A 22,400-nucleotide genomic window follows, 5' to 3' on the forward strand; every position below is an offset into this window, starting at 1 on the left:
AACCCTGATATCTTCTGCACTAACTTCGCTGAAATTCTCACCACTCGCCTCTCACATCCAGTTTACATTACGCAGTTTCGTGTTTTAGAGATGTTTTCCCATCTCTGGCCAACACGGCGGAGAAGTTAATTAAATTTTCCTTCTTTATTATCTTTGGGATCTTGTTGTCGTACAGAACCGCGATATATAGTGGTTGTCTGCACAACCATTTACTTTGAAGTACAAATAAAACAGACGGTAGTGCCAGTATAAATTTACTGTTGTTATACTATACCATTGTGTACTTCGACCTTGATAAACAATTATCAGTTTGGTTGAAAGTAAATAAATACAGTATAATTATATTGTAAGTTAAATTTAAAATAAATTTCTATAAAATGCTTCAATTTTACGCATCAAGGTATTTCGTATAATGCAGTAGTAGGGCATTAAAATAGGTTAAACTAAGGATGGTGTTGTGTGTGGTTTCGTTCTGGTAATACCGGTATATTGGGGTAAGTATTGTGTACAATCTAACCGATGCGTGGTCATACTGCTCAGCAAGAAACACGTGTGCATCCATAACAGCTTTGTATAATATTGTGACATGCTGACCCCTACCTCCCCAGCTGCACGTAGCGGTAACATAGCGCTGGCGTAATGGGCGAGTAATCACCCCGCATCCTGGTAGCTATGCAAAGCGCAAAGCGCGGTGACGTCACGAGCGGAGCCGAAGAGAGCCGAGCGGAGCCGAAGATAGCCGAGCCCCGCAATCTGGTAACTATGCAATGCGAGTCAACAGCGGTGACGTAACAGGATGACGTGTCACTCATTACGCAACAAGCAAGCACTGCAGCTATATAAGTGAGCTGCACAGCGGCTGCGAGAGAGTTCTACTGTAGCAGTCGCCGAGTCAGTTGTACTGTGACAGTCGCCGAGTGTGTTATCAACAGTTCTCACGGCAGCATCTTGCGAGCAGAGTTGGAATCTAGCCAGCGGCGTGTTACGAGTGAAAGTGTGTAATTCAGGGAGACTTGTATAGCTCCCGCGTTATTAGTACGTGAAGACAAGTGAAGATCGTGTTAAGAGATTTTGTTGTAGGGTTTGTAAAGTGTGGAAACCCGTAATATTGTGATAATTAATTGTAGCCGTTATTTGTAGATTGTTAAATAAACCAATTAACCATCTCTACGGCGTCTTCGGTAACGAAACACGTTACAATATTAATTGAGTAAATGCAATTTATATTTATGTGCCAATCTCAATTTGAATAATGACTGAAAAGTACTTCTAAGTGACGGAAGATTTATGGCTAACAACAACCTTGTTGGGCCAGGGCAGGAACTTGGAAAGACCTGAAGATATATTTCATGTACGGTAATATTTTTGGGGGCAGTAGAACCTACTGAACATTAGGTCTCTGGAGTACAAACATGCTCATGAATTTTCATTTAATTTTTAAGTTATTGTAATATTTTTTATTGTTTAAACAGCGTTCTGTAATAAACAAAACGTATTTTCAGCATTTCATCAGCATTAAATAATTTTGTTGAAATTATCTCTTCGAGTGCATGTCTAACTAGTATATTCAAAATAAATATTAAGCTTACCCAAGGAATTTAGGACAAAATATAACATAAGGATAGTTACTGGATTTTCTTAAAATGTGGCACAGTTCAAATATTTGAGAGCGACAGTAACAAATCAATTTTTTGAAGAGGTAATTAAAATGAGATTGAATTATGGCAAAACTTGCTACAATTCAGTCCAGAATATTTTGTCTTCTCGTCTGCTGTCTAAAAACATAAAAACGTCTATATACAAAACTGTAATATTTTCTCTGGTTCTGTATGAGTGTGAAATCTGATCTCTGACATAACGCGAGGAACATAGAGGGTGTTTGAGAACAGGTGCTAAGGAGAATATTTGGTCTCAAGAGAGATAAAGTGATAGGAAGTTTGAGAAAGCTGCATAATGAGGAGCTTCATAAGTTGCGCTCTTCGCCAAAATAAATTAGAATAATGAAATCAGATGGACAGGACGTGTAGCACGAATGGATGAGAAGATATCCGTATAGGATATTGGTGTGAAAGTCAGGAGGAAAGAGACCACTAGGTAGACCAAAGCTTAAGTGACTGCGTAATATTAAAATAGATCTTAGAGAGATAGGATGGGGTGGTATATATTGGATTGATCTGGCTCGGTGTATGGACCAGTGGAGAGTTCTTGTGAACACGGTAATGAACCTTCGTGTTTCATACAATGCTGGGAAATTCTTGAGTAGCTGCACAACTGGCGGCTTCTCAAGAAGGGCTCAGTTCCATGGACACAGTTCGCTTAGCCAAGAATGAGACGTGTTGGAGCATATACGGGTATAAATTATCTGGTAGGATCCAGAAAGAACATGGAATTGTTCCAGGAATTGGGGCCGGCAGGAAGGGGTGTAAAACATAATCCATTTCTCCCGGATTTTTGGAAAAGTCGAAATTAAAAAAGGAGGTCATACATAAATTATGAATAACACAAATCATTTTTAATTTATTATTTAAGATAAATACTTTAGGGCAATCGGTAAAAATAGCCCTACATAGCTTGATGGCAAGTTTGTAAGCAAGTGTTCTGCCCTCCCCTCCTGAAACTCACTGCTTTCCCTTCCCTCGGTAAGAAATTTGGTCTCGCTGTCCCCCTGAATGGGCGAGTATTTTAGCCTAAGTAATTTTTTACCAAGCGGCCTCCGTAGTCTAGAGGTAACGTTCCCACATCATGACTCGTGGTACGCGGGTTCAAACCCGGCGGAGGTCGTGGAATTTTTAAGGGCGGAAAAATTCAGGGAACAAGTCCTCCGGGAGGGACTTTAAGCCGTGGGTCCCGTATCATAGCTTTACGGCACGTAAAAGAACCTCATATCTCCAAAGGAGGTCACTGAGCCAAATTCAAGGACATTTCCCGCCCAATAGTAGTCTCTAACGCCTCTGATGGATGGGGGAAGAATTATAGATACCGCTAAGCCAGTAGAGGCCGAACTCGCTAGATCGGTCGGGACTGATGGTACGCACCAATATCGGTAGGGTATAGAGACTGGTAGAATATCATAGAGGGAAGCACAATGGACCAATACTGGTCTAAGTGCATGGGGAAACCCACCCTCTCCAATGACTAACTAACTAACTAATTTTTTTACCAAATTAAGTGATTCCCCTTGGCAGCATAGCATTGCTTACGCCGGAAGACTGCCTGTCCTGATTTTCCTCATTCCTTCGAGGTAAAAATCTGAATAGTATCTCAAATTAGATAACTATTTTCCTCCACATTTTTTTCGGTTTCATTATCGACTGCCATTCTACCATCTGAATTACTGATAATGACACAGCATGTCGCTTCAGCAGGTTCTGGATGGCGGAGAGGGAGAATGGAAGTAGAGGGTAGCTGAAAATACTCGTATGTCGGCCAGACATGCGCAGACAGCGCACAACAGGTAGTTAAACAGCTTGGGTGTCGGGCGAAGATGCCTTCACTGTAAAAATTATGTTATGCAATGCTACTAAATGCCTAGTACACCTAATTGACTGATAAAAGGGCTGAATTTCTTATTTAAGAGTTTCGATTGCATATTGGATTACTTTTTTAATTATTATTTCATTATTTAACGACTTTATCGCTATCAAGACTATATAGCAACGATTACAGGATGATTAATGTATATGGAACAGTTTGTGGAATGAGAATTGGCAAGGGAAACAGATACTGTCCCGGTGTCACTTTTTCCATCACAAATCCAACATGACATACGAACCCTGGTAGCCGCGGTGGGGAGCAGACGTTTAACCCTCTGCGACATTATGTTTCGTGTGTCATAATGAAGACTATCAAATTTAAGAGGAACTAAAAAAATTACGGTACTTCTCATTTTGAGGAGAAGTCTGGTAAGTATTGTGATAAAACAGTCTTCAAGTTCAAGTTTAAATTCATCTATGTTGTTGTAGCCAAATTCGGACTTTAATCATTTTACATTCTGATAGCAACCATAATCGGTATGGAGACCATGCGAATTTGTAAGACGGGATGACCACTAGCGCCACCAATACAGAATCTTGAAAAAAGTAAATTCAACTTTTTTTAATAGACAGTCACAACTAGGGAAGCAAATTTATAAGAAGTAATTTGATTCATTTGTGTTGTGACACATCTACTCGTACTAACGGAGCGAATCGAATGATGTTTAAAATGTTTAACCCTTTGAACACATAAACCCCCCAAGCTAACGGCAAATGCTTTTTGGCTTGATACATATATATCGCAACTTGAGTCGCAAAACGACCTGGCGCCAGTCCTGGGTGTGGAGACTGGAAAGAGGTCACAGTCAGTTGGCGTCCAGATGCCGAGGAGACAAGACCTGCCAAATGTACTAACGTTCTGAAAGTAATATTGTATCATTGTTATTATTTGAAAAGTTAATTACCGTGTGTTTATCTGTGTGTCGGGTCAACTTGTTGTCATGCCGAGGGGGCTGTTCGCGCCTCCTCTTCATTGACAGATTGTGTATTGTATTAACATTCAGTTCCTTTGATTTTCCGTAAGTACAGTGACGTTAATTATATATAATTATCGTAAAGGACGGATTAACATACCGGTAAATAAGTACTTGTGTATGGGTTCGTTACACACAAAAAAATAAATAGCAATTTTACATGAGACTTCAAAGAGTGCTGGTATTATACGTTAATTTGATTGACAGATCACAAATTAACAGCTGAATGAAGCTAAATGCTCATGAGTGTTGTGTCTGAATGATTATGTAATATAAGCTAAATGAAATTATCGATTTGTGAGTCCTTTGTTTGTTAATAATAAGTGGGCCAAATGAAATGGCAGACCCAGTAATATCTAGCACACTATTTACATGTCCTGTGGGCCGCGCCATACCTCGAGCGGTTAGTCGCTGGCTTCCCACCGCGGCGGCCCGGGTTCGATCCCGAGTCTGGTCACGTGGGATTTGTGGTGGACAAAGTGGCGCTGGGCGCGTTTCTCCGAGTACTTCAGTTTCCCCTGCCAATCTTCATTCCACCAATTGCTCCACAATCGCCCTCACCTATCATCTGGGGCTGGTAGAATAGGTCAGAATTGGCCGCAGTACCCCACTATCAATAACCAAAAATACATGTCCTTTCCAATAGACTAGAAAATTCTTCTTAAGTCTTCCCATGTTACACACGAGCATATGTGTATTTCCCTTGACATATTAGATAGGTTAGACTAGTTTCAGTGAAAGTCAGATTAAGTTACCTTATATTAAGTTAAGCTAAGTTATGCTGAGAGTGCACATGCACGTACTTTCACGTATCTTTATTATAAAATGGTCACATACAGAACAACTCAACACACAGAGGACTGGCTGGAAATTCTCACTTCTCATTAGATCTCTTACGTTTTACTTAATATTCTTTCCTGTGGAGTTACTGTTCGTTTCCGTTTATAGTTCACGTTCTATTGTTTTCTCGTAATAATACTGTATTGTTCTTTGCTATTCTAGGACAACAGAAGAATATCCCGCAGCCAAACTGATGCTGAAAACGGCTTTCTGTGGCTGCTGTTCACTTCGAACTGGTTCAGTTGTTCTTGGAGTTTTGTGGCTTGTAAGTATCTAGCCGCCATTTTGGAAAACGGAGTCATACCAAAAGTTTCTGTGTACATTTTGACTCATGTGGTGAACCCTTATTTCGAAACAAGAAATTCTTGGAATAACTAATCGCCTACTTTCCTTTACTACGGCATGGACCACATAGAAAACAAACATTTAGAGGGAGACAGACACACAAATACCAGATCGATGCTACGCTCCCTACCAAAGATTAGGCTGCTATATAGACAGAGATAAGACAAGGTGATCGAATAGAGAGACAGATGAATATATAAGCGGTGTCATAAGCCTACTTTTATTTTTCATAAAAAGGAAAATGTGCTCAAAATGGATATTACATAAACAAGACCTAAGATTGTGTAATGGAGTCACGTGGTTAGCAATAGAGACCAGTTGCAGGTTCTTGTCAACAGGATAATGTGCTCTGGGGTTCCACAGAAGGCGGCTAACTTCTTGACTGACTTTATTTTCTAATATTCCGTTGCCTGTAGTCCACAAGCGAACTATACCGACCGGGCTACCGCCGCTTGTCGCCAAAGTCAGTGCCAAATTTAGCGGATAGAGGGTGTCGCGTGGTCAGTTCAACGGATCTCCACGGCCGTTAATCTCGGTTTCTAGACAGGAGCCGCTATTTCCTTGAAATAGCTCCTCAATTATCATCACGAGGCTGAGTGGACCCCGTTCCAGAACCACTATTTTTCATGAAATCTGGTAGTTCCTGGAATCGAACCTATGATCCCTGGATCTGTAACCAGGAACTCTGACCGCTAGACCACAGAGGCTGTCTAATCCATGCAAGCGTGGAGATACAGTTTATTACGCACAGTGCACTTCTCTCTTGAGACGACTGTTTGACATCATACGTACTTCTCAAGATGTCTTATTTTCTGCATCAGTTTGATGCTTAGCTGAATGTGACCAAGATGACGCCCTCTCCCCTGCGCTGAATGGGAAGATGAGAGTGAAGGATGGAATGTTGAACAGTGTGGAATGAAATTGTTGTAATTTTTTAAAAATATTATTTGATGCGGGGGGCATTTTCCTGGAACAGCTGATGAAGGCTACCAAAAACCTAGGTTATCTGTCCCACAGCACCTCCCCGTAATTAGGTAGAATACTGCCCATCTTCAAGCGGCTCTTATTTCGATAGTAACGAAAGAGTGAAAGAGGTTCGAACAGAACCTAAATTCTTTTCATAAAGTAATCTTTCAAGTTGACTCCCCCCACCCCACAGGCCCGGCAAAAGTAAGGGCCTAATGACTAAACCATTCTGCTTTCATATGTAAGCCCACACTATTAACATTTCTCCAAGCTTCTATTTGCCCGACATTTAACTCTGTTATCAGTAGCTCAGAATACTGTTACGTATTAGTGGCCAGGCATGGCGTTTGGATTGATAATTGGATTTATAGAACCCTCATAACTGGTAACTAGAAATAACTATAACAGTCACTAATTTACACTCTATAGATTACTACAACTACGCATAAAGTCTTCCGATTGGTTACTAGTCGTTGCTATGTAGAGGCTGCTAACAATGCAAATCAAGACTGGCTGGACTGTCGCCGTCAAATAAATTGCTTCTGGCCCTAGCAAGCACAGACATTCTTGGTTCTGAGTCCCACGGGACTCATGAAAATGTTTTACTGCCCCACGACTCAGGGAGTACCGCTGAAATCTGAGCCAGAGTCAGAGTCAGGGTTACTTCATAATTGGAGGTTCACTGCCAATCAGTTAATCTTGGGAACAAGCCTCTTGAGACTCACGACCAATATTCTTTTGATTGAACACTGCTGCCGGCAGTTGCTACAATTTTCGCATTCATTCTTAGATGCAGAAAGGTTTTTACCGCGCTGTTGCCTGGCGACGGCCGCCTTTCCTTATTTCATTATTCCAGCTCTCAGCCGTCATGTCATAATATTTGGAATCGATCTGTAGGACGATTAGAGAATGATGCTTCATAAATAATGAGAATAGAAGTGGCCGTGGTCTCTTTTATTATCCTATCCCGGCATTTGCCCGGAGGGATTAAGAAATACTACGATAACCCTCGCTCTGTACTGTCGGTGTCCTGGCTGAGATTCGAACCGGACACCTCCCGAGCACAACTCAGAATTGTTACCTCTTGAGCTAACTTGTCCGTCCTCTCTGCTTCATGCGAAGAATTCACAAGCCTACAAGTATGGTATGTATGCATACCCTTGGTATAGGCCAACTGTGAACGCAGTCATGAAGAAGTCGGCACTCCCAGGCCTGAAACTGCTGCACTGTACGGTTTCTATGGCAACGTAATCGATCGATGCCGGGCCAGACTAACAGCGAGGCGTTAGCTGCAAAGTGTTCTTTTTCACTCTTTCTTATTAAAGTAAGAATTTAAACAGATGGCCAAGGAAATCAGAGTAAACTACTTGAAAACGTGAATATTTTATTTGTCTGTTCTAGCAGAACTCTTGGAGCTTTTGATCAGGTAGTCTGTTACAGAAATAAATTCTAATTGGACAACAAGAAGCTGAAATCAACAGGTTCTGTGCAAACGAACCCTTTCATGACGTGGGTCAGACTGTGGCAAAGTACGAAAACTAATCTACCCTTACCTCGTCCTTTTCACAGTCCCCATTCTGCATGTTGTATCCAAAGATTAATATTGTAATATTATTTGCTCGTACTGTTCACGATAAAAATTTCAGAAAATTCTCTTGTATCGTATAATCAAGAAAAAATAAATTTCAGCAACAATTTTTATTTTCCTCCAATAAATCCATTGTTTAGTGTAGGGAAAACTGGGGCAATATGGAATGCTGAAGTGAGATGAGCCGGTATGTGCTGCCCCCAGTAGATAATGCCTTTGACTAATCACTTCCCCACGCTGTCTGAGGAACACCTGGTGCTGGGGGAGGGAAGCTGAAGCGATTAGCCCCAGTGGGCCTAGGCCTACCTCCATGAACATCTCCATTCATTTCGGTTTTTCTAGATCTTACACATTCGGTAGGACTCCTTGGGTGGGTGATCAGCTCGTCGCAAGGCCTCTACCTGTACACAAACACAGAAAAACACGCACACACAAATTAAACATCCATGCCCTGAGTGGGATTCGAACCCACGATCCCGGTTTCCAAGCGAGCGAAGACAGTACATGCCTTAGACCTCTTGGTTACCGTGACCGGCAGCGATATAATTTATCGCGGCTAATGTAATTATCTTGGTTATTTACAACCAGGGTACTGAATTTATTTTATACGTTTATAAAGTTTGAAAAAAATATCATAAGTAACACACAACACATCGTATGTGATTCAACTGTTCTTCCTTCCGGTAAATTGATTGACTACATAGGGCAACAAAGTTTCTGAGTTCTACTTTGGGGCTAAGATGGAGCGAAGGATGTTTGGCTACCATATCATACCCGGCAGTTGTCTTGTTTTGACTCATGACAGATCAGTCCTATCAATCCTAAACTATAGACTGATTTTATAGTATATTGCTAATGTGCTTGTACAAAAAGAAACAATTAATTTTCTTACATTTCTTATGAAGAACGTTATATTAAATGTGAACAATGAATTCAATAAAGTCAGAATAGAAATAATATAAATAAGATCTAAGTATTTAAATTTCATATTCTGTATGCCTCTATATTAAAAAGAAATATTAATAACATCTGTAAATTTAAAAATTATTACTGCAGGGTTTTAGACAATCGTCCTTTACTATGTCAGGTCTGTCTCACCTGTTGCTAGCGATACCTCTCGTGTCTTCCTCACACTACGGCGGTCCGTGATAGGTCACATCCAGGTCAGGTTATGTGGTAGTTGTGCTGGAAAAGATGGCATTGGAGCAGGTGTTCTCCGAGTACTTCAGCTTCCAGTGCCAACTCTCATTCCACCAACTGCTCTACATTCAGTGCTCATCCCACCACTGACGCTATAAGCTATCGATACTGATGGCGTCGTTAAATAACCAACCAACGATACGTCTGGTGCTTACGAGAAGCTATTTTCCTCTGCGTGGCCTCTCTCAGCAAGTACTGTGGCTAACTGGGGTGCCTCACCTGCTGCTAACGGTATATTTCGTGCTTATGCGAAGTAATTTCGAAACTTGATTCAGGAGGAGAATGAATTCGGGTAATGCTTGCTACCATTCAATCCAGAACCTTTTGTCTTCTCGTCTGCTGTCCAAAAACATAAAAATTAGAATATACAAAACTATAATTTTGCCTGTGGTTCTATATGGGTGTGAAACTTGATCTCTGACATTAAGAGAGGAACGCAGACTGAGGGTGTTTGAGAATAGGGTGTTGAGGAGAATATTTGTACCAATGAGGAATGAAGTGACAGGAGATTGGAGAAAACTTCATAATGAGGAGCTTCATGATTTGTACTCTTCTCCAAGTCTAATTAGGATGGTCAAGTTAAGGATGACGACGTTGGCAGGGCATGTAGCACGAATGGGGGAGAAGAGGAATGCATATAGGATATTGGTGGGAAAGCCAGAAGGAACGAGACCACTAAGAAGACATACGTAAACGTATGTGGGAGGACAATAATAAATGGATCCTAGAAAGATAGTATGAGATGGTATGGATTGGATTGATCTGCCTCAGAGAGGGACCAGTGGAGGACTCTAGTGAACACGGTAATGAACCTTCGGGTTCCATAAAATGCTGGAAAATTCTTGAGTAGCTGCAGATTTGGCTTCTCCTCAAGAATGGCATAGCTCCACAAGTAAGAAAGTAAGTATAAGAAGCCTTTTCGCCTCGTGTGGCCTCTACCAATTCAGACTGTAGGTAATTTGGCATCTCATCTGTGGATAGCGATACGTCTCGTTTTGCAAAGTATCCCCTTCTTCTGGGAAGAGAACTGCTTTCATTGAAATAGCCATTCTTAGGCTAGGAATCGTACGTGCTTGTATGAGCATGCGAAAAATTTTGCTTCGATTGATTTCGTATTTGGAATGCAACTTCATCCTACTACAAGCATAATTTTCAAGATTTTGTAAAGAATGTTGCTGTATTACTTCTGCTTGTCGATTTTCTTTCCGGCGGGCTGGGTCCTCAGTGAGATCCTTAATATTTCTCTCGGTGCTTCCACAGAAACTCATTGATCATTACTTTAAAATATAGCACGGCCTCCTCCTTTTATAACTCAACGGTGCAAAAAAAATGTTAAGTAAATAGAAAAAGAATGCTCAAGTTTTGACGAAGTGGAGTTCTTTGAAAAATATAATGAAGAAAGTCACATTTTTACTTCTACTAAATATTGTGACATAACGCCCAAAAGCAGGAATAGTGAATTCAGAATAGACATTGAATGTTAGGCAATGACTCGGTAAACATGTTACCGTGGTAACGAATATGTAAGCAACAATGAAGTAACTTCCGTTGTTATGCAATGTCGCTGTAAACACGCCTTCCCGACCATAGAAAGGCTGTGTTTCCTGTGTGGTCCGTGTGTCTTTATGTACATCGAACCCTAAGATCTATTGAACGCCTGAACCGATCTTTATGAAACTTGATATATGCATCTTTCTATCTGAGACTGTCTCAACCGTACACTTCAGAAATCCCTTCCCCAGTAATACTTACATTGTGGTCCTTCCAATTTTTGAGGTAATAATATTACTTGAATGCCTAAACCGATCGTCATGAAATGTTATGCCACTTGAGACCACCTCATGGTGTAGTTCATGAACTCCTCGCACCGGTAATGCCAACACTGAATGCTCTGTTGTTTTTAATTTCATTACACATACATACTAAAGTTTCTTTCTACTTGTCATATCAAATATTAAGGACCGTCCCTGTGGTCTAGTGGTCAGAGTTCCGGGTTTCAGATCCAGAGGTACCGGGTTCGATTCCGGGCTCTACCAGAATTTCTGAGAAGTAGTGGGTCTGGAACGGGATTCATTCAGCCTCGTGAGCATAATTGAGGAGCTACTTCAAGGAAATAGCGGCTCCGGTCTAGAAAACCGATGTTAACGGCCGTGGTGGTCCGTTGCGCTGACCACGCAACACCGTCTATCAGCAAAAGTTGGCACTAACGTCGCCGACAAGCGGACTACAGGCCACGGAGTTTGTTTATATAAAACATTCAAATTGTAGTGAAAGTGAAATAGGTGATCAGTACTTGCAAGAACTTCTTTTAATATTAATGCAAGTAGAATGAGATTTAAGATATGAGATATTGTAAATTGTTTTTCTTTCTAGCTGACAGATCTGGGCCAGGTGATCACCTACAGTATCGACCTTGCAACTATGGACGAAGAGGATACAGACAAAGGTAACCACGAGTGAACCCGGTCTCCTAGGCACGTACAACAGCCGCATGTAATTGTGTCATTGCGCAGTAGTTTTAGTGCGCATGTAACAAAGGCTGTAGAATTCGTCACTGATGTCCATAGCTGCTTGTTGCAGATGTATAGCTCTAAACTTGTGTTCGTAAGGTACGTGGTTCGAACCACTGCCGGACTATCGGCTATCATTAATGACATATTTTACAGTTCTCTTCAGGCTCTCCAATTCCTTAAAATTGAATCTGTGCCATTATCGACTTCTTCCAGATCCGTATAAACTCACTATTCACGATCATACAGGACGGACTGCCGTAGAAGTAACGGGCTAGAAGCATGTTTGGGAGATACTCTGTTCGAATCTCTGCAGGGACGCCGGCTATACTGACTTCGGTTTATCCTGGTTTTCCTCATTGCCTCCAAATAAATTCCAGGAGAGTAATTTGGTTATTCGAAGACTGCTTTTTTTCCACATTCTTTCTCTTTCATCTGTCATCCTGCAATTTGATGTCCAATTTCGTGCGAAGATTCTTAACTTTTGGGATGTAAGTCTGTAAGTCCATGTAGTCCGATATAAGCCAACTGACTTTTCGGAGGAACACGTTATCTCCACCTTCAGCGTTCATTGAAGCGTATTTCACAGAATTCTCGATAAGAGATTCTCCACCTGGTCTGTGGGCCAGGACACATTGCTCTTACCGCACTACATTCTTCCGAAACTTCGGTGGACTTTCACCAGAGAACACCATGTTTCATCCCATGTATTACTCTTCATAGTCATCGCTTTGAGAGCATCCAGGGAACAGTTCTTTTCTTTGCCAAGAGAAAGCTGGTTTAGAAGACATTGAAAAAAGAAATGTGAGAAAATAAATTAGTACGAATGAAATATAAAATTACGAATGGTCATTTAAATTTAAAGGAAAGGTAAACTTTCCTTAAATTACTGAGAACATAAAATCAAAAGCAAAGACTCTTTATTTTATAAAAAAATTAAAATAGCTTCAATAATAAAAAGACTTAGAAAAAATTTAACTGAAACACACGAAGTCCTGAATTAATTCTTCTTACATTTCGGTTGCTCAGGGAAATTAAAAAATGCTGCAAACAAATATGCAGAAATGTTCCTTAAGACGAAAGATATTACGGTCTTGTCCTTTATGATATTGTCACGGATTAATGTGACTATTTGCGGAGCTTAGATTGGTAATCGGATTTATAGAACGCTTGCAGAACGTAACCACTAGCAATCGTAGCGCTATCACTAATTCACATACTCTACAGTTAACTACAGCACGCACTGAACATTATCAGTCTGCTGTGTCATCACCAGTCGTTGTCTGGTAACGGCTTATAACGGCATAGTTTCTATTTTCATGCCCTTACTGGACGGCGACCGTCTTACAACTAACTAAACTCTAGACTTATCCTGGTTATAACACTTCGGAACGGACTGCACAGAAAATATATTTCCCAACAGTTATTATATTTTTGAGTGACGTATCAAGCGGGTTATTTCCTAGCAACGGCTCTTGTTTACAGAGTCATTACTTAGCAGCAGGTTTACGTGCTACAATACTTACATTTCTGCACCACAAATAGAATCGCAATGCAGATTATGGAGCATTTATGCCTAATTTTCGAGATAAATACAACAAGAAAATTATCCATTGTAATTTAATCAGTTACCTCATTTTAGCTATCCCTCTAACAGGCCGTAGAGGTCCATAAGGTTGTGAGACGTCGAGACTCCCACATTTTCTCTAGACAATCGACTCAGATGGTGGTGAGGTTGTCAGGCTTACGCGCCAGCCGGCCTCCCTTTACCCCAGGATAATTCCTGGTACTCATTTCTGTTAGAGGCTGAGTCGACCCCAGGGTCATAGTGCGGCTGGAAGGATTGGGGCAATTTAAAAATCCAATGATCTCATCAGGATTCGAACCCGCGACATTCCGGCTTGTAGCATTGTGCCTCAACTAACTACGCTATCGCGTGCCCTCTATATATACGTAACTGGTAAAGCCAAGTCTGGAACACATACCTGATTTCATGGCGAATTACGTTAACAGAACGACGAAATAACTATTCACGAAACTGGATAAGTTCACTCTGTACGTCTAATAGTAGGAAGTAGGCGTTTATGAGGACGTCAACTCTGTAGTCGGACAAAGGACAGTGAGTCATTGTATATCTGTTATGACGAAGCATGAATCCTTTGTATGGATATTGATTGCAAAGCTTGTTGTCCGTGCCAGGAGTCAGGGCACCCATTGAGTAGCTGATGCAACACAACATAGCGCGAGATGCACCCGGTAACGCCGCGCCATAGCTCAAGCGGTTAGTCTCTGGCTTCCCACCGTAGCGGCACCGGTTCGAGCCCGGGTGTGGTCAAGTGGGATTTGTGGTGGACAAAATGGCGCTCCGAGTAGTTCGGTTTTCCCTGCCAATCTTGATTCCACCAAATTTTCCATCATCATAATCACCTGGGACAGGTGCAATAAGCCAATAAGTAGCCGACGTGCCGAGTGGACCCAGCTGGACTCCACCCCACACTATGCGAATTAAAAAAAAGAAGTATTTTTTACTAGTTAACTAGCTAGAACACTTTTGACTTTTCCTTCTTTTTTTTGTGACTGACTCTCTAATGAATGAATGACTCACTAGTTTACTCATTAATCAATTAACTGAGCTAATTAACTAAATAATGACTCTTTTCTGAACATTATTCTCGAAAATTCTTCAGATGGCTTACACAGGAGACTTCGTTCTGATTCTGAAGTTCTCTTTTCTGTTTCGAAAGAAGAATTTTAAAACATGAATATAAACTTTATACGCAGGTACAATAAATGGGGGGGGCACGCTGTGGTGTAGTTGGTTGAGGCACTGTGTTACAAGCCGGAAGGTCGCGGGTTCAAGTCCCAATGAGGTCATTGGATTTTTCATTTTACCTAATCCTTCCAGCCGCGCTATGGCCCTGGGGTCGACTAAGCCTCTAACAGAAATGAGTACCAGGAATATTCCAGGGGATAAAAGGCGGTCGGCGCGTAAGGCTGACAACCTTGCCGCCATCTATGAGCCGATTGTCTAGAAAATGTAGGAGCCTTGACGTCTCACAACCCTATGGGCTTTCGAGCCTGTTACAGACAGTGTCAAGTAACTTCGAACAAGGCCCCGCATTCCTAGTCAAATCCCGCGCATAGCTTGTGGTGGGAGGAGTTTCTTAACACATGCTCTTCCACTTTCACCGCCCCCTCGTGTTTCATTGAAACTACCCTGTTCTCTTTTCGAAGGACATATTACAATAATGCAAATGTACTGTCACTCGTCATGCAACGAAATACGTTTAATTTGTATTACTGATTTATACTTTGAAAATTAAAATAGAATAGTCATATGTAATGAGGAAAAGAATTTAGCCATTCGTCATGGAAGTACATGTAGAATTAACTAGTGTGTCCATGTTAGAAATGTAGTCTATATAGTGAAAATTAAAACTGGTCATACCTCCTATCTCTTATTTACTCATCATCTTCATCTGACGTTTCACTTCCTCACTGATGTGATGATTATATTGTCTGTCCTGGTGCCGATATCCATTTTCCTTGCGAAGTACTGGTCCTCTCGATTGCAATATGCAGCCCAGTTTTCGGCGGAAATGGAATTAAATTTCTCCTCTGCTAGACGCATTGCAATGTCCAACTTAAATGTCACGTTCCTTTGACCCACCCAATTTTTAACGGTGCCCCACACCATCTCAGTAGGTTTAAGGTCTGGATGATAATGTGGGAGACGTATCACATAGTGTCCAGCAGCAGCACAAATAGCGTCTAGTCTATATTATTTATTATCTGACTTTTGTTTTTTTTTATTATTTCGTACAGGTCTGGTTTCAGTGCTGAAGCCGGATACGAAATGTTCCGTTCTGCCAACCACTGTTTCATTTCACCTACTGTGGTATTTGAAGTTGGCGCCCTCTTTACTTCAGTATTATGGTAACTTGAATTGTCAATTACGATCACCGTTCTTGGAGGCAAATCTGGAATTAATTTTTCCCGGATCCACTTCTCAAAGTTTCCAGAATTCATCTCGTGGTGGTAGTCTCCTTTTTTTCTGTCTGACTTAAACATAAGCAAAGCTTTCTCCACAAAACCTTGCTTACCACCACCATGTACAATAATTGCTCGTGGACCTTTGGCAACAGGAGAGGAGAGTGTTTTGTTTAGAGAGTCATCCCAAGAGTATGATGATGTGTGGCTGCTGTGCAAGTACGTTTCTAGGCCGACCTTCTCTGCGATATTGCCTGATTGCCCTCAGATAAAGCAGGCGTTTAGAACGGGTGTTATGCCTTTCAATCAATGTTTTTCTATTATCCCTCGTCCTTCTCCAACGAAAACCAAGGCGGCGAACAATTCTCCTGCAACCAGGAAGACTTCATTCAAAATTTAGGTCTCTTACCATTCTTTTGTGAAGTTTGGGCATGGTAACTCTTTTGCCCTTTGTTTTGTGAAAGTCGTAGATCTTCTGATGGCATCTTCTATAAACTGATCACTTTCCGTTACAGGTTTCTCCATCTTACGTTTCTTGGTCGGTGAGTCAAAGGAAGCCCCCTCTTCTAAGCTCTTTTCTTTTCGAATAATTTCATTCAGTGCAGTGCGGCCGATACCTGTAGCTTCACATACTGTTCTTTGGATTGACTTTAAGTCCACAGCAGCTCCACTATCTGCTAGTCTCTTTAAGTAATTATGTACATTTGCAGTTACTTGCTTCGTCTGTAGTGTGGACCTATACCCTGATCTAATTTCTTACTCGTTATGTACCATTTAGCGCACAAGGAAACTGAAGTTTTTAAACAGATGAGAGAAAAATTTGCTTCGAGGGTGCCTTACAAACAACTGGCCGCCTGTCATTTCTCACAACTTCGAACCCACCCCCTTGTCTGAAATTTTTCTTCTGCGCATTCAAGGTTACTCTTGACCTTGTTCGAAGTTACGTGATATTTATTACACAGGGATAGCTTTACTTTTACTTACTTGTTTACCATAAATGTGAAAGGAACAACAGAGAGCACCTCCAGCTTCTGCTGGAATGTGAGCAGTTTCATTTCTAACTTTCCGGCTCCTCTAGCAGTTTGAATCTCCTGTCTGCTGAGAGTATTTCAATTTGAAACAGGATAAGAAATTGGAAGGCCGGTCACGGTAGCCGAGCGGTCTAAGTCATGTACTGCCTTCTCTCGCTCGGAAGTCGCGATCGTAAGTTAGAATCCCACTCAAGACATGTATATTTAGTGTTTTTGTGTATGTGCGTTCTTCTGTGTTTGTGTATAGGTAGAGTCCTTGCTACGAGCTGATCACCCGCCCAAGTGGTCCTACTGAATGTCTAAGATCTAGTAAACCGAAGTGAAACGGAGAGTTTCATGGAGGTAGGCCAAGGCCCAAATTGGTTCCGTAGCTCCAAAGAGGAAAAAAGAGCGGAATCAGGAGGAAATGACGTCATGAATTGCTACTAATCTGTATATTTCGTAGTACATTTTAAGGATGATCATATCAGAGAGATGAGACGGAAAGTAGCATATGTCACGCGTGGGAGAGATGTGAAATGCATACAACATCGGGAGACGTAGATGTAGATAGTAAGTTAATATTAAGCGGCCTCCGTAGTCTAGAGGTAACGTTCCCACCTCATGACTCGTAGTACGCGGGTTCAAATACCCGGCGGAGGTCGTCAAATTTTTAAGGGAGGAAAAATTCAGGGAACAAGTCCTCCGGGAGGGACTTTAAGCCGTGGGTCCCGTGTCGTAGCTTTACGGCACGTAAAAGATCCTCACACCTCCAAAGGAGGTCACTGAGCCAAAATTGCGGATGTTTCCCGCCCAACAGCAGTCACTAATACCTCCGGTAGATGGGGGAAGCATTATAGATACTTCTCAGCCAGTAGAGCCGGTCTCGCGGGCTGGGCGGGACTGATGGTAAGCACCAATACCGGTAGGATATAGAGACTGGTAGAAATCATAGAAGGAAGCACAATGGACCACTACAGGTCTCAGTGCATGGGGAAACCCACCCTCTCCAATAACTAACTAATTAACTAAGATAATATTACAAGAAGTTCTGGGAAGAACTAATTTTATATCTTCCTTTCATATGATACCGATCGCACAAAAGAGATACGAGGTAGGAACACAGCAACACAGAGAACTAGAAGAAGAACGATCCCTAGAGTCGTGAGTCCGCGGGACTTGGGACCAAGAATGTCTCTGCTGGCGAGGGCCAACAGACATTTACCCGGCCGACATAATCAGAGACAGACAAAGAGCAGATTTATCTCGAAAGCCTCGTCTTACTTTTTAAAAATAAGGGAATTAGACTAAAAATGGATCTTAAATAAACGGGGTTTAATGTTCTGCACCTGGTTCACTGGGTCCAGTGCAGGGCGCAGTAGGAGACCTCGGTAAAGAAGTTAAGAAACCTTTACGAGTTTATAAAAAGAGAGAAGTTTCTTGATCCAGTGAGCGACTACTAGCTTCTAAAGGCATCTTGTGTTCCACGAATATCGAGTGTAAATCTTCACCATTACTCTTGTCCTCTGGAAGCGCTACTTGTACTAAATTTTGTTTCAACAATTATTCTACTCTATACGTACTCAAAATTGTGCATCAAATTTGGAATGATGACGCTCAAGTTTTCCCCGTTTTTGACTACAATTATATTCCCATCCAGTCCGTCTGGCCCATGTCAGCCATCCCAAAGCCTTTGTCACTAACGCAGTACGCTACAGAACATTTTTGTGAACTGGCTATAGTCAGGAACATTTCTCTTTCCTCTCACGGCGGTCACCCCTCTGTTTAGAAGCACAAATACAAATATTACCAAAAAGTAATATGTATATACAGGGTGTTGGTTTTATACAATTATATTTGTTGGGAAGTAAGTGGAGTGAACAGATAACGATGGTTGGTCGTACAGATAAAACTGAGAGATGAAGGAATGACCTTGACCCGCCTAAAATATCCCCAACTGTAGACGACCATAAGGAAATAAAAGAGAGATAGCGTGGAGAGACGCAAGCGTAATTGATAGAGGAGGGGGTAAGATAAAGGAAAATTTGTTCACGTAGGCGTATGGGGGAGTGGAGGAATATCTCCATTATTATTGTTATTATTGACCTCGGTACTAGATGAAGATGAGTGGTCAGCTTCACACCCCGGTCGCTTTACTCCGGGTACACAATGGACAGGAGCCTGGGTGGGCCCCACAACCGGTCTAGATGCTGTGAAGGAATTAAACTCTTTCCCCGCCCAACCAGCCTGTAGCCCGTCACTATACCGACTGAGCTATCGCGACTCCCGTTATGGACGGACTAGATCCATTAAACTCATTTCTGCGGCCTAAATATAGCTTATATAATGTACATAGAGGCATAAACTGAAATATTACCTGGTGTTCTATCCTCTGTCAAATGGACATTTTACTTTAGAAACAGGAGCTACACATTCCGTCTGGTTGCATCAAAATGTAGATTCTGCTGTCTTTTTTCCAGGTGAACGGCTGGGATTCTTCGTGGGACTGTGTATCAGCTTGCTACATCTTGTCGGGAACATTTTACTGCTGCTTGGAGCTGACAAGGTACATGAACACTGTAAAGGGAAAACTTAATTTTGAGAGAAAAACCAAGATTTGGTCCAATATGATTATCTGAATCAGTGATATATAACCCGAAGAACCCCCGGATTTCTTTTCGAGTCCACCAACTTCTTTCCAGTGTCGTAGCCTTCGACCTTATTCATATAGGACCTACGGAATAGAGCTACAAAGAAGTATAAAGTAAAACAATAGAATACGTTAAAATCACTTAATAGGGTTCTTGAGAATTAGTGTGTGAAAGTTTCCTTAAGATTCAACATTGGTGTTTTGGAGAATATATGTCGTTAGCATTGTCGTATTCCACGCTCCTTGGGACGGGATCCTTCTTCGCTGCTGCGGGAGGACGCTGGAAGCAGCCGAGTGGTAGTTTCTTCTTCTTCTTCTTCTTCGGGTGCTTGGGCGTGGTCAAAGCGTAAAAGCTCACGACAGTACTTCAGCCAAATGATGTATATGTAGATTTATTTAATTCAAACAAGTTACACAGGATACATATGATATGTAGACCGGGCCAGAGCACAGTTGAAAAATTTCTAAGTCCTCGTTCGAGCGCAGACTGACATGGAGACTGCCCTCAACTGGATTCACGAAAGACGTCCCGCCGGCTGCGTCCAGCACCGGGTTTATAAAGACCCACACACCAAGGAGTGTGATGCTGTGTCTCCTCACCTGTGCGTCCGTTCCCACAACATGAATATCTAGTTACAAAAACTATAAATTCTACCTTAACTCTAGCGACAGTCGGACAGCGTGGAATGCAGTCGCCGAATCTAAGGTTCGTTTCCCAAATCTTTAATATAAGAAGTATTTAGCTGTCACTGCACCCCCGATATACAGTCATGCAGGTGTGCTGTTCGTGAGGCTGCCGGATACGTATGTTATCAATATAATGTGGCAACCCAAAAGGGGAGACCTTAGAGACATCTACTCTATGCCGTGCTAATGAAGTACAATACTTTACTGAATACAATACTCGTATTACAGAAATACAAAGGCTACACATACTGATTTCAATGATGCAGAAATTCAGAAGTTGTGTATAGGGATTTCACATGAATAAGGAATATTGGTTTCTGTGGATATACAGAACGTCCCGTAGCTATCCGGATTGCTACAGCATATATTAGATTTTCCTAAATGAACATGCTAGTAACATATTTGATTGAGGTACTATGTTACAAGCCGGCAGGTCGAGATTTTGATTCCCGATGATGTCATTGGAACTTTCATTGGCCTAATCCTTCTAGCCGCAATATTGGCCCTGGGGTCGACTCCGCGTCTAACAGAAATGAGTACCAGGAAACATCCTGGGGGAGGGGGAGGTAAAGGGCGGCCGATGCGTAAGGCTGACAACCTCACCGCCATCTGTGATTCGATTGTCTAGAAAATGTGGGAGCCTCGACGTCTTACAACACTATGGGCCTCTACAGCTTATTACAAGGATAGCTTTGCTTCTTATCTAACACTCTAACTCTGATACTGTTTCTTTATATGCTTAGTAAACACGATGGTCACAAAATGAATGCTTTTATGGTTGGTTATCATGTCCTGTCACGTGGTCAGCCACGTGGAAGGGTGGGAACCAGCAGGAACAGGAGCACCAGTCATTCATGTTCGAGGTGAGGGAGAGGCTAGCACCCTTATTTCGGGAAGTAGTATTTACGGAACAGAGCAGTAGATGCCGGTTGTTTAATTTAGGAAAACAAGTAAAGAAAATTTATAAATACGACAAGTTATATTATGCTTCATGGAGTGTGCACAGTTTAGTCAGGACAGGAACATTAGAACATGTAGCAAATGATTTATGAGGGCCTAAATTGAATAAATGGAGGCACAGAGGATGTAAAGGAGAAAATGGACATCCGTCACAAAGGAGGCCAGAGATTGGAGAAGGAAATAGAAATAAGGTGTAAGAAGTGAGTGTCTACCTATAGGACAATATGAAACAGGAAACTGATATAACGGGTATTTGCTTTCAGGGCAAGTCACAGTGGGTGAAGTATGCAGTCATGAACCACTTCGTTAGTCTGGTGATGGCAGTCATTTCTGTAATTGCGCTAACTCTATTCTACATGCGAGTGACTGTACTCTTCGCTGGCCTCATTGTAACAGGTACACCAAGTAGCGTAGTTGGTTGAGGGGCTATGCTACAAGCCGGAAGGTTGCGGGTTCAAGCTCGATGAGGTCATTGGATTTTTTCAGTTAACCTAATCCTTCCAGCCGAACTAAGCCCTGGGTAACAGAAATGAGTACCAGGAATTAATTAAATAATTTTCCTGGGGAGTAAAGCGCGGCCGGCGCGTAAGACTGACAACCTTACCGCCATCTTTGAGCCGATTGTCTAGATCAAGGGTCTCCAAACTACGGCCCGCGGGCCAAATCCAGCCCGCGAAAGAATTGTGCAGAAATGTGCCAATTGAACTAATTTTCCAATGAGTACTGGTAAAAAAATACTTGTTCATAGATTTCAAATTCATTAACTGAGATTGTGTTTAAAATATATTGATATTCCATATTATGTTAATATTAATATTATTCACAATTTTACTAATTCTGGACCGTATACTGCGCGGTATTTCTTCGTGGCAATGTAGGTAGCGCGAGCAGTTCGTTATTAGCCGTCTTATGCACAAGACTTGTTGCAGTGGTGCAGTGTAATTGTAACAGATCATCATCACCGCCGGTGTCGTACTTATTATTACCATGTTTGCATTAAAGGCAACTTATGCCCAGTTTTGCTCAAACTGTTCCGAGAATTGGTAGCGACGAATGTTGATAAGGCTACCGGAACTTTAGTCCATTCTACGGCCGGCTTGTAAATTTATCTCCATTTTTGGGACGACATATCTGTGTGAACAAACTT

At 41.8% G+C, this 22,400-nt stretch overlaps 1 protein-coding gene across 1 annotated transcript in view; it reads left to right on the forward strand.

The window, feature by feature from the left end:
* Positions 1 to 4,328: 4,328 nt before the first annotated feature.
* LOC111862024 overlaps positions 4,329 to 22,400 on the forward strand; it is a 21,543-nt gene continuing 3,471 nt past the window's right edge. Inside the window, exons 1-5 of the mRNA XM_023847070.2 lie at positions 4,329 to 4,552; positions 5,510 to 5,612; positions 11,820 to 11,892; positions 19,437 to 19,522; positions 21,517 to 21,649. Coding sequence (XP_023702838.1) covers positions 5,541 to 5,612; positions 11,820 to 11,892; positions 19,437 to 19,522; positions 21,517 to 21,649 — 364 coding nt within the window. The 5' untranslated portion in view covers positions 4,329 to 4,552; positions 5,510 to 5,540. The remainder of the gene's footprint in view (positions 4,553 to 5,509; positions 5,613 to 11,819; positions 11,893 to 19,436; positions 19,523 to 21,516; positions 21,650 to 22,400) is intronic.

Source organism: Cryptotermes secundus, unplaced genomic scaffold (assembly GCF_002891405.2).
Source record: "Cryptotermes secundus unplaced genomic scaffold, Csec_1.0 scaffold181, whole genome shotgun sequence".
Lineage (NCBI taxonomy): Eukaryota > Metazoa > Arthropoda > Insecta > Blattodea > Kalotermitidae > Cryptotermes > Cryptotermes secundus.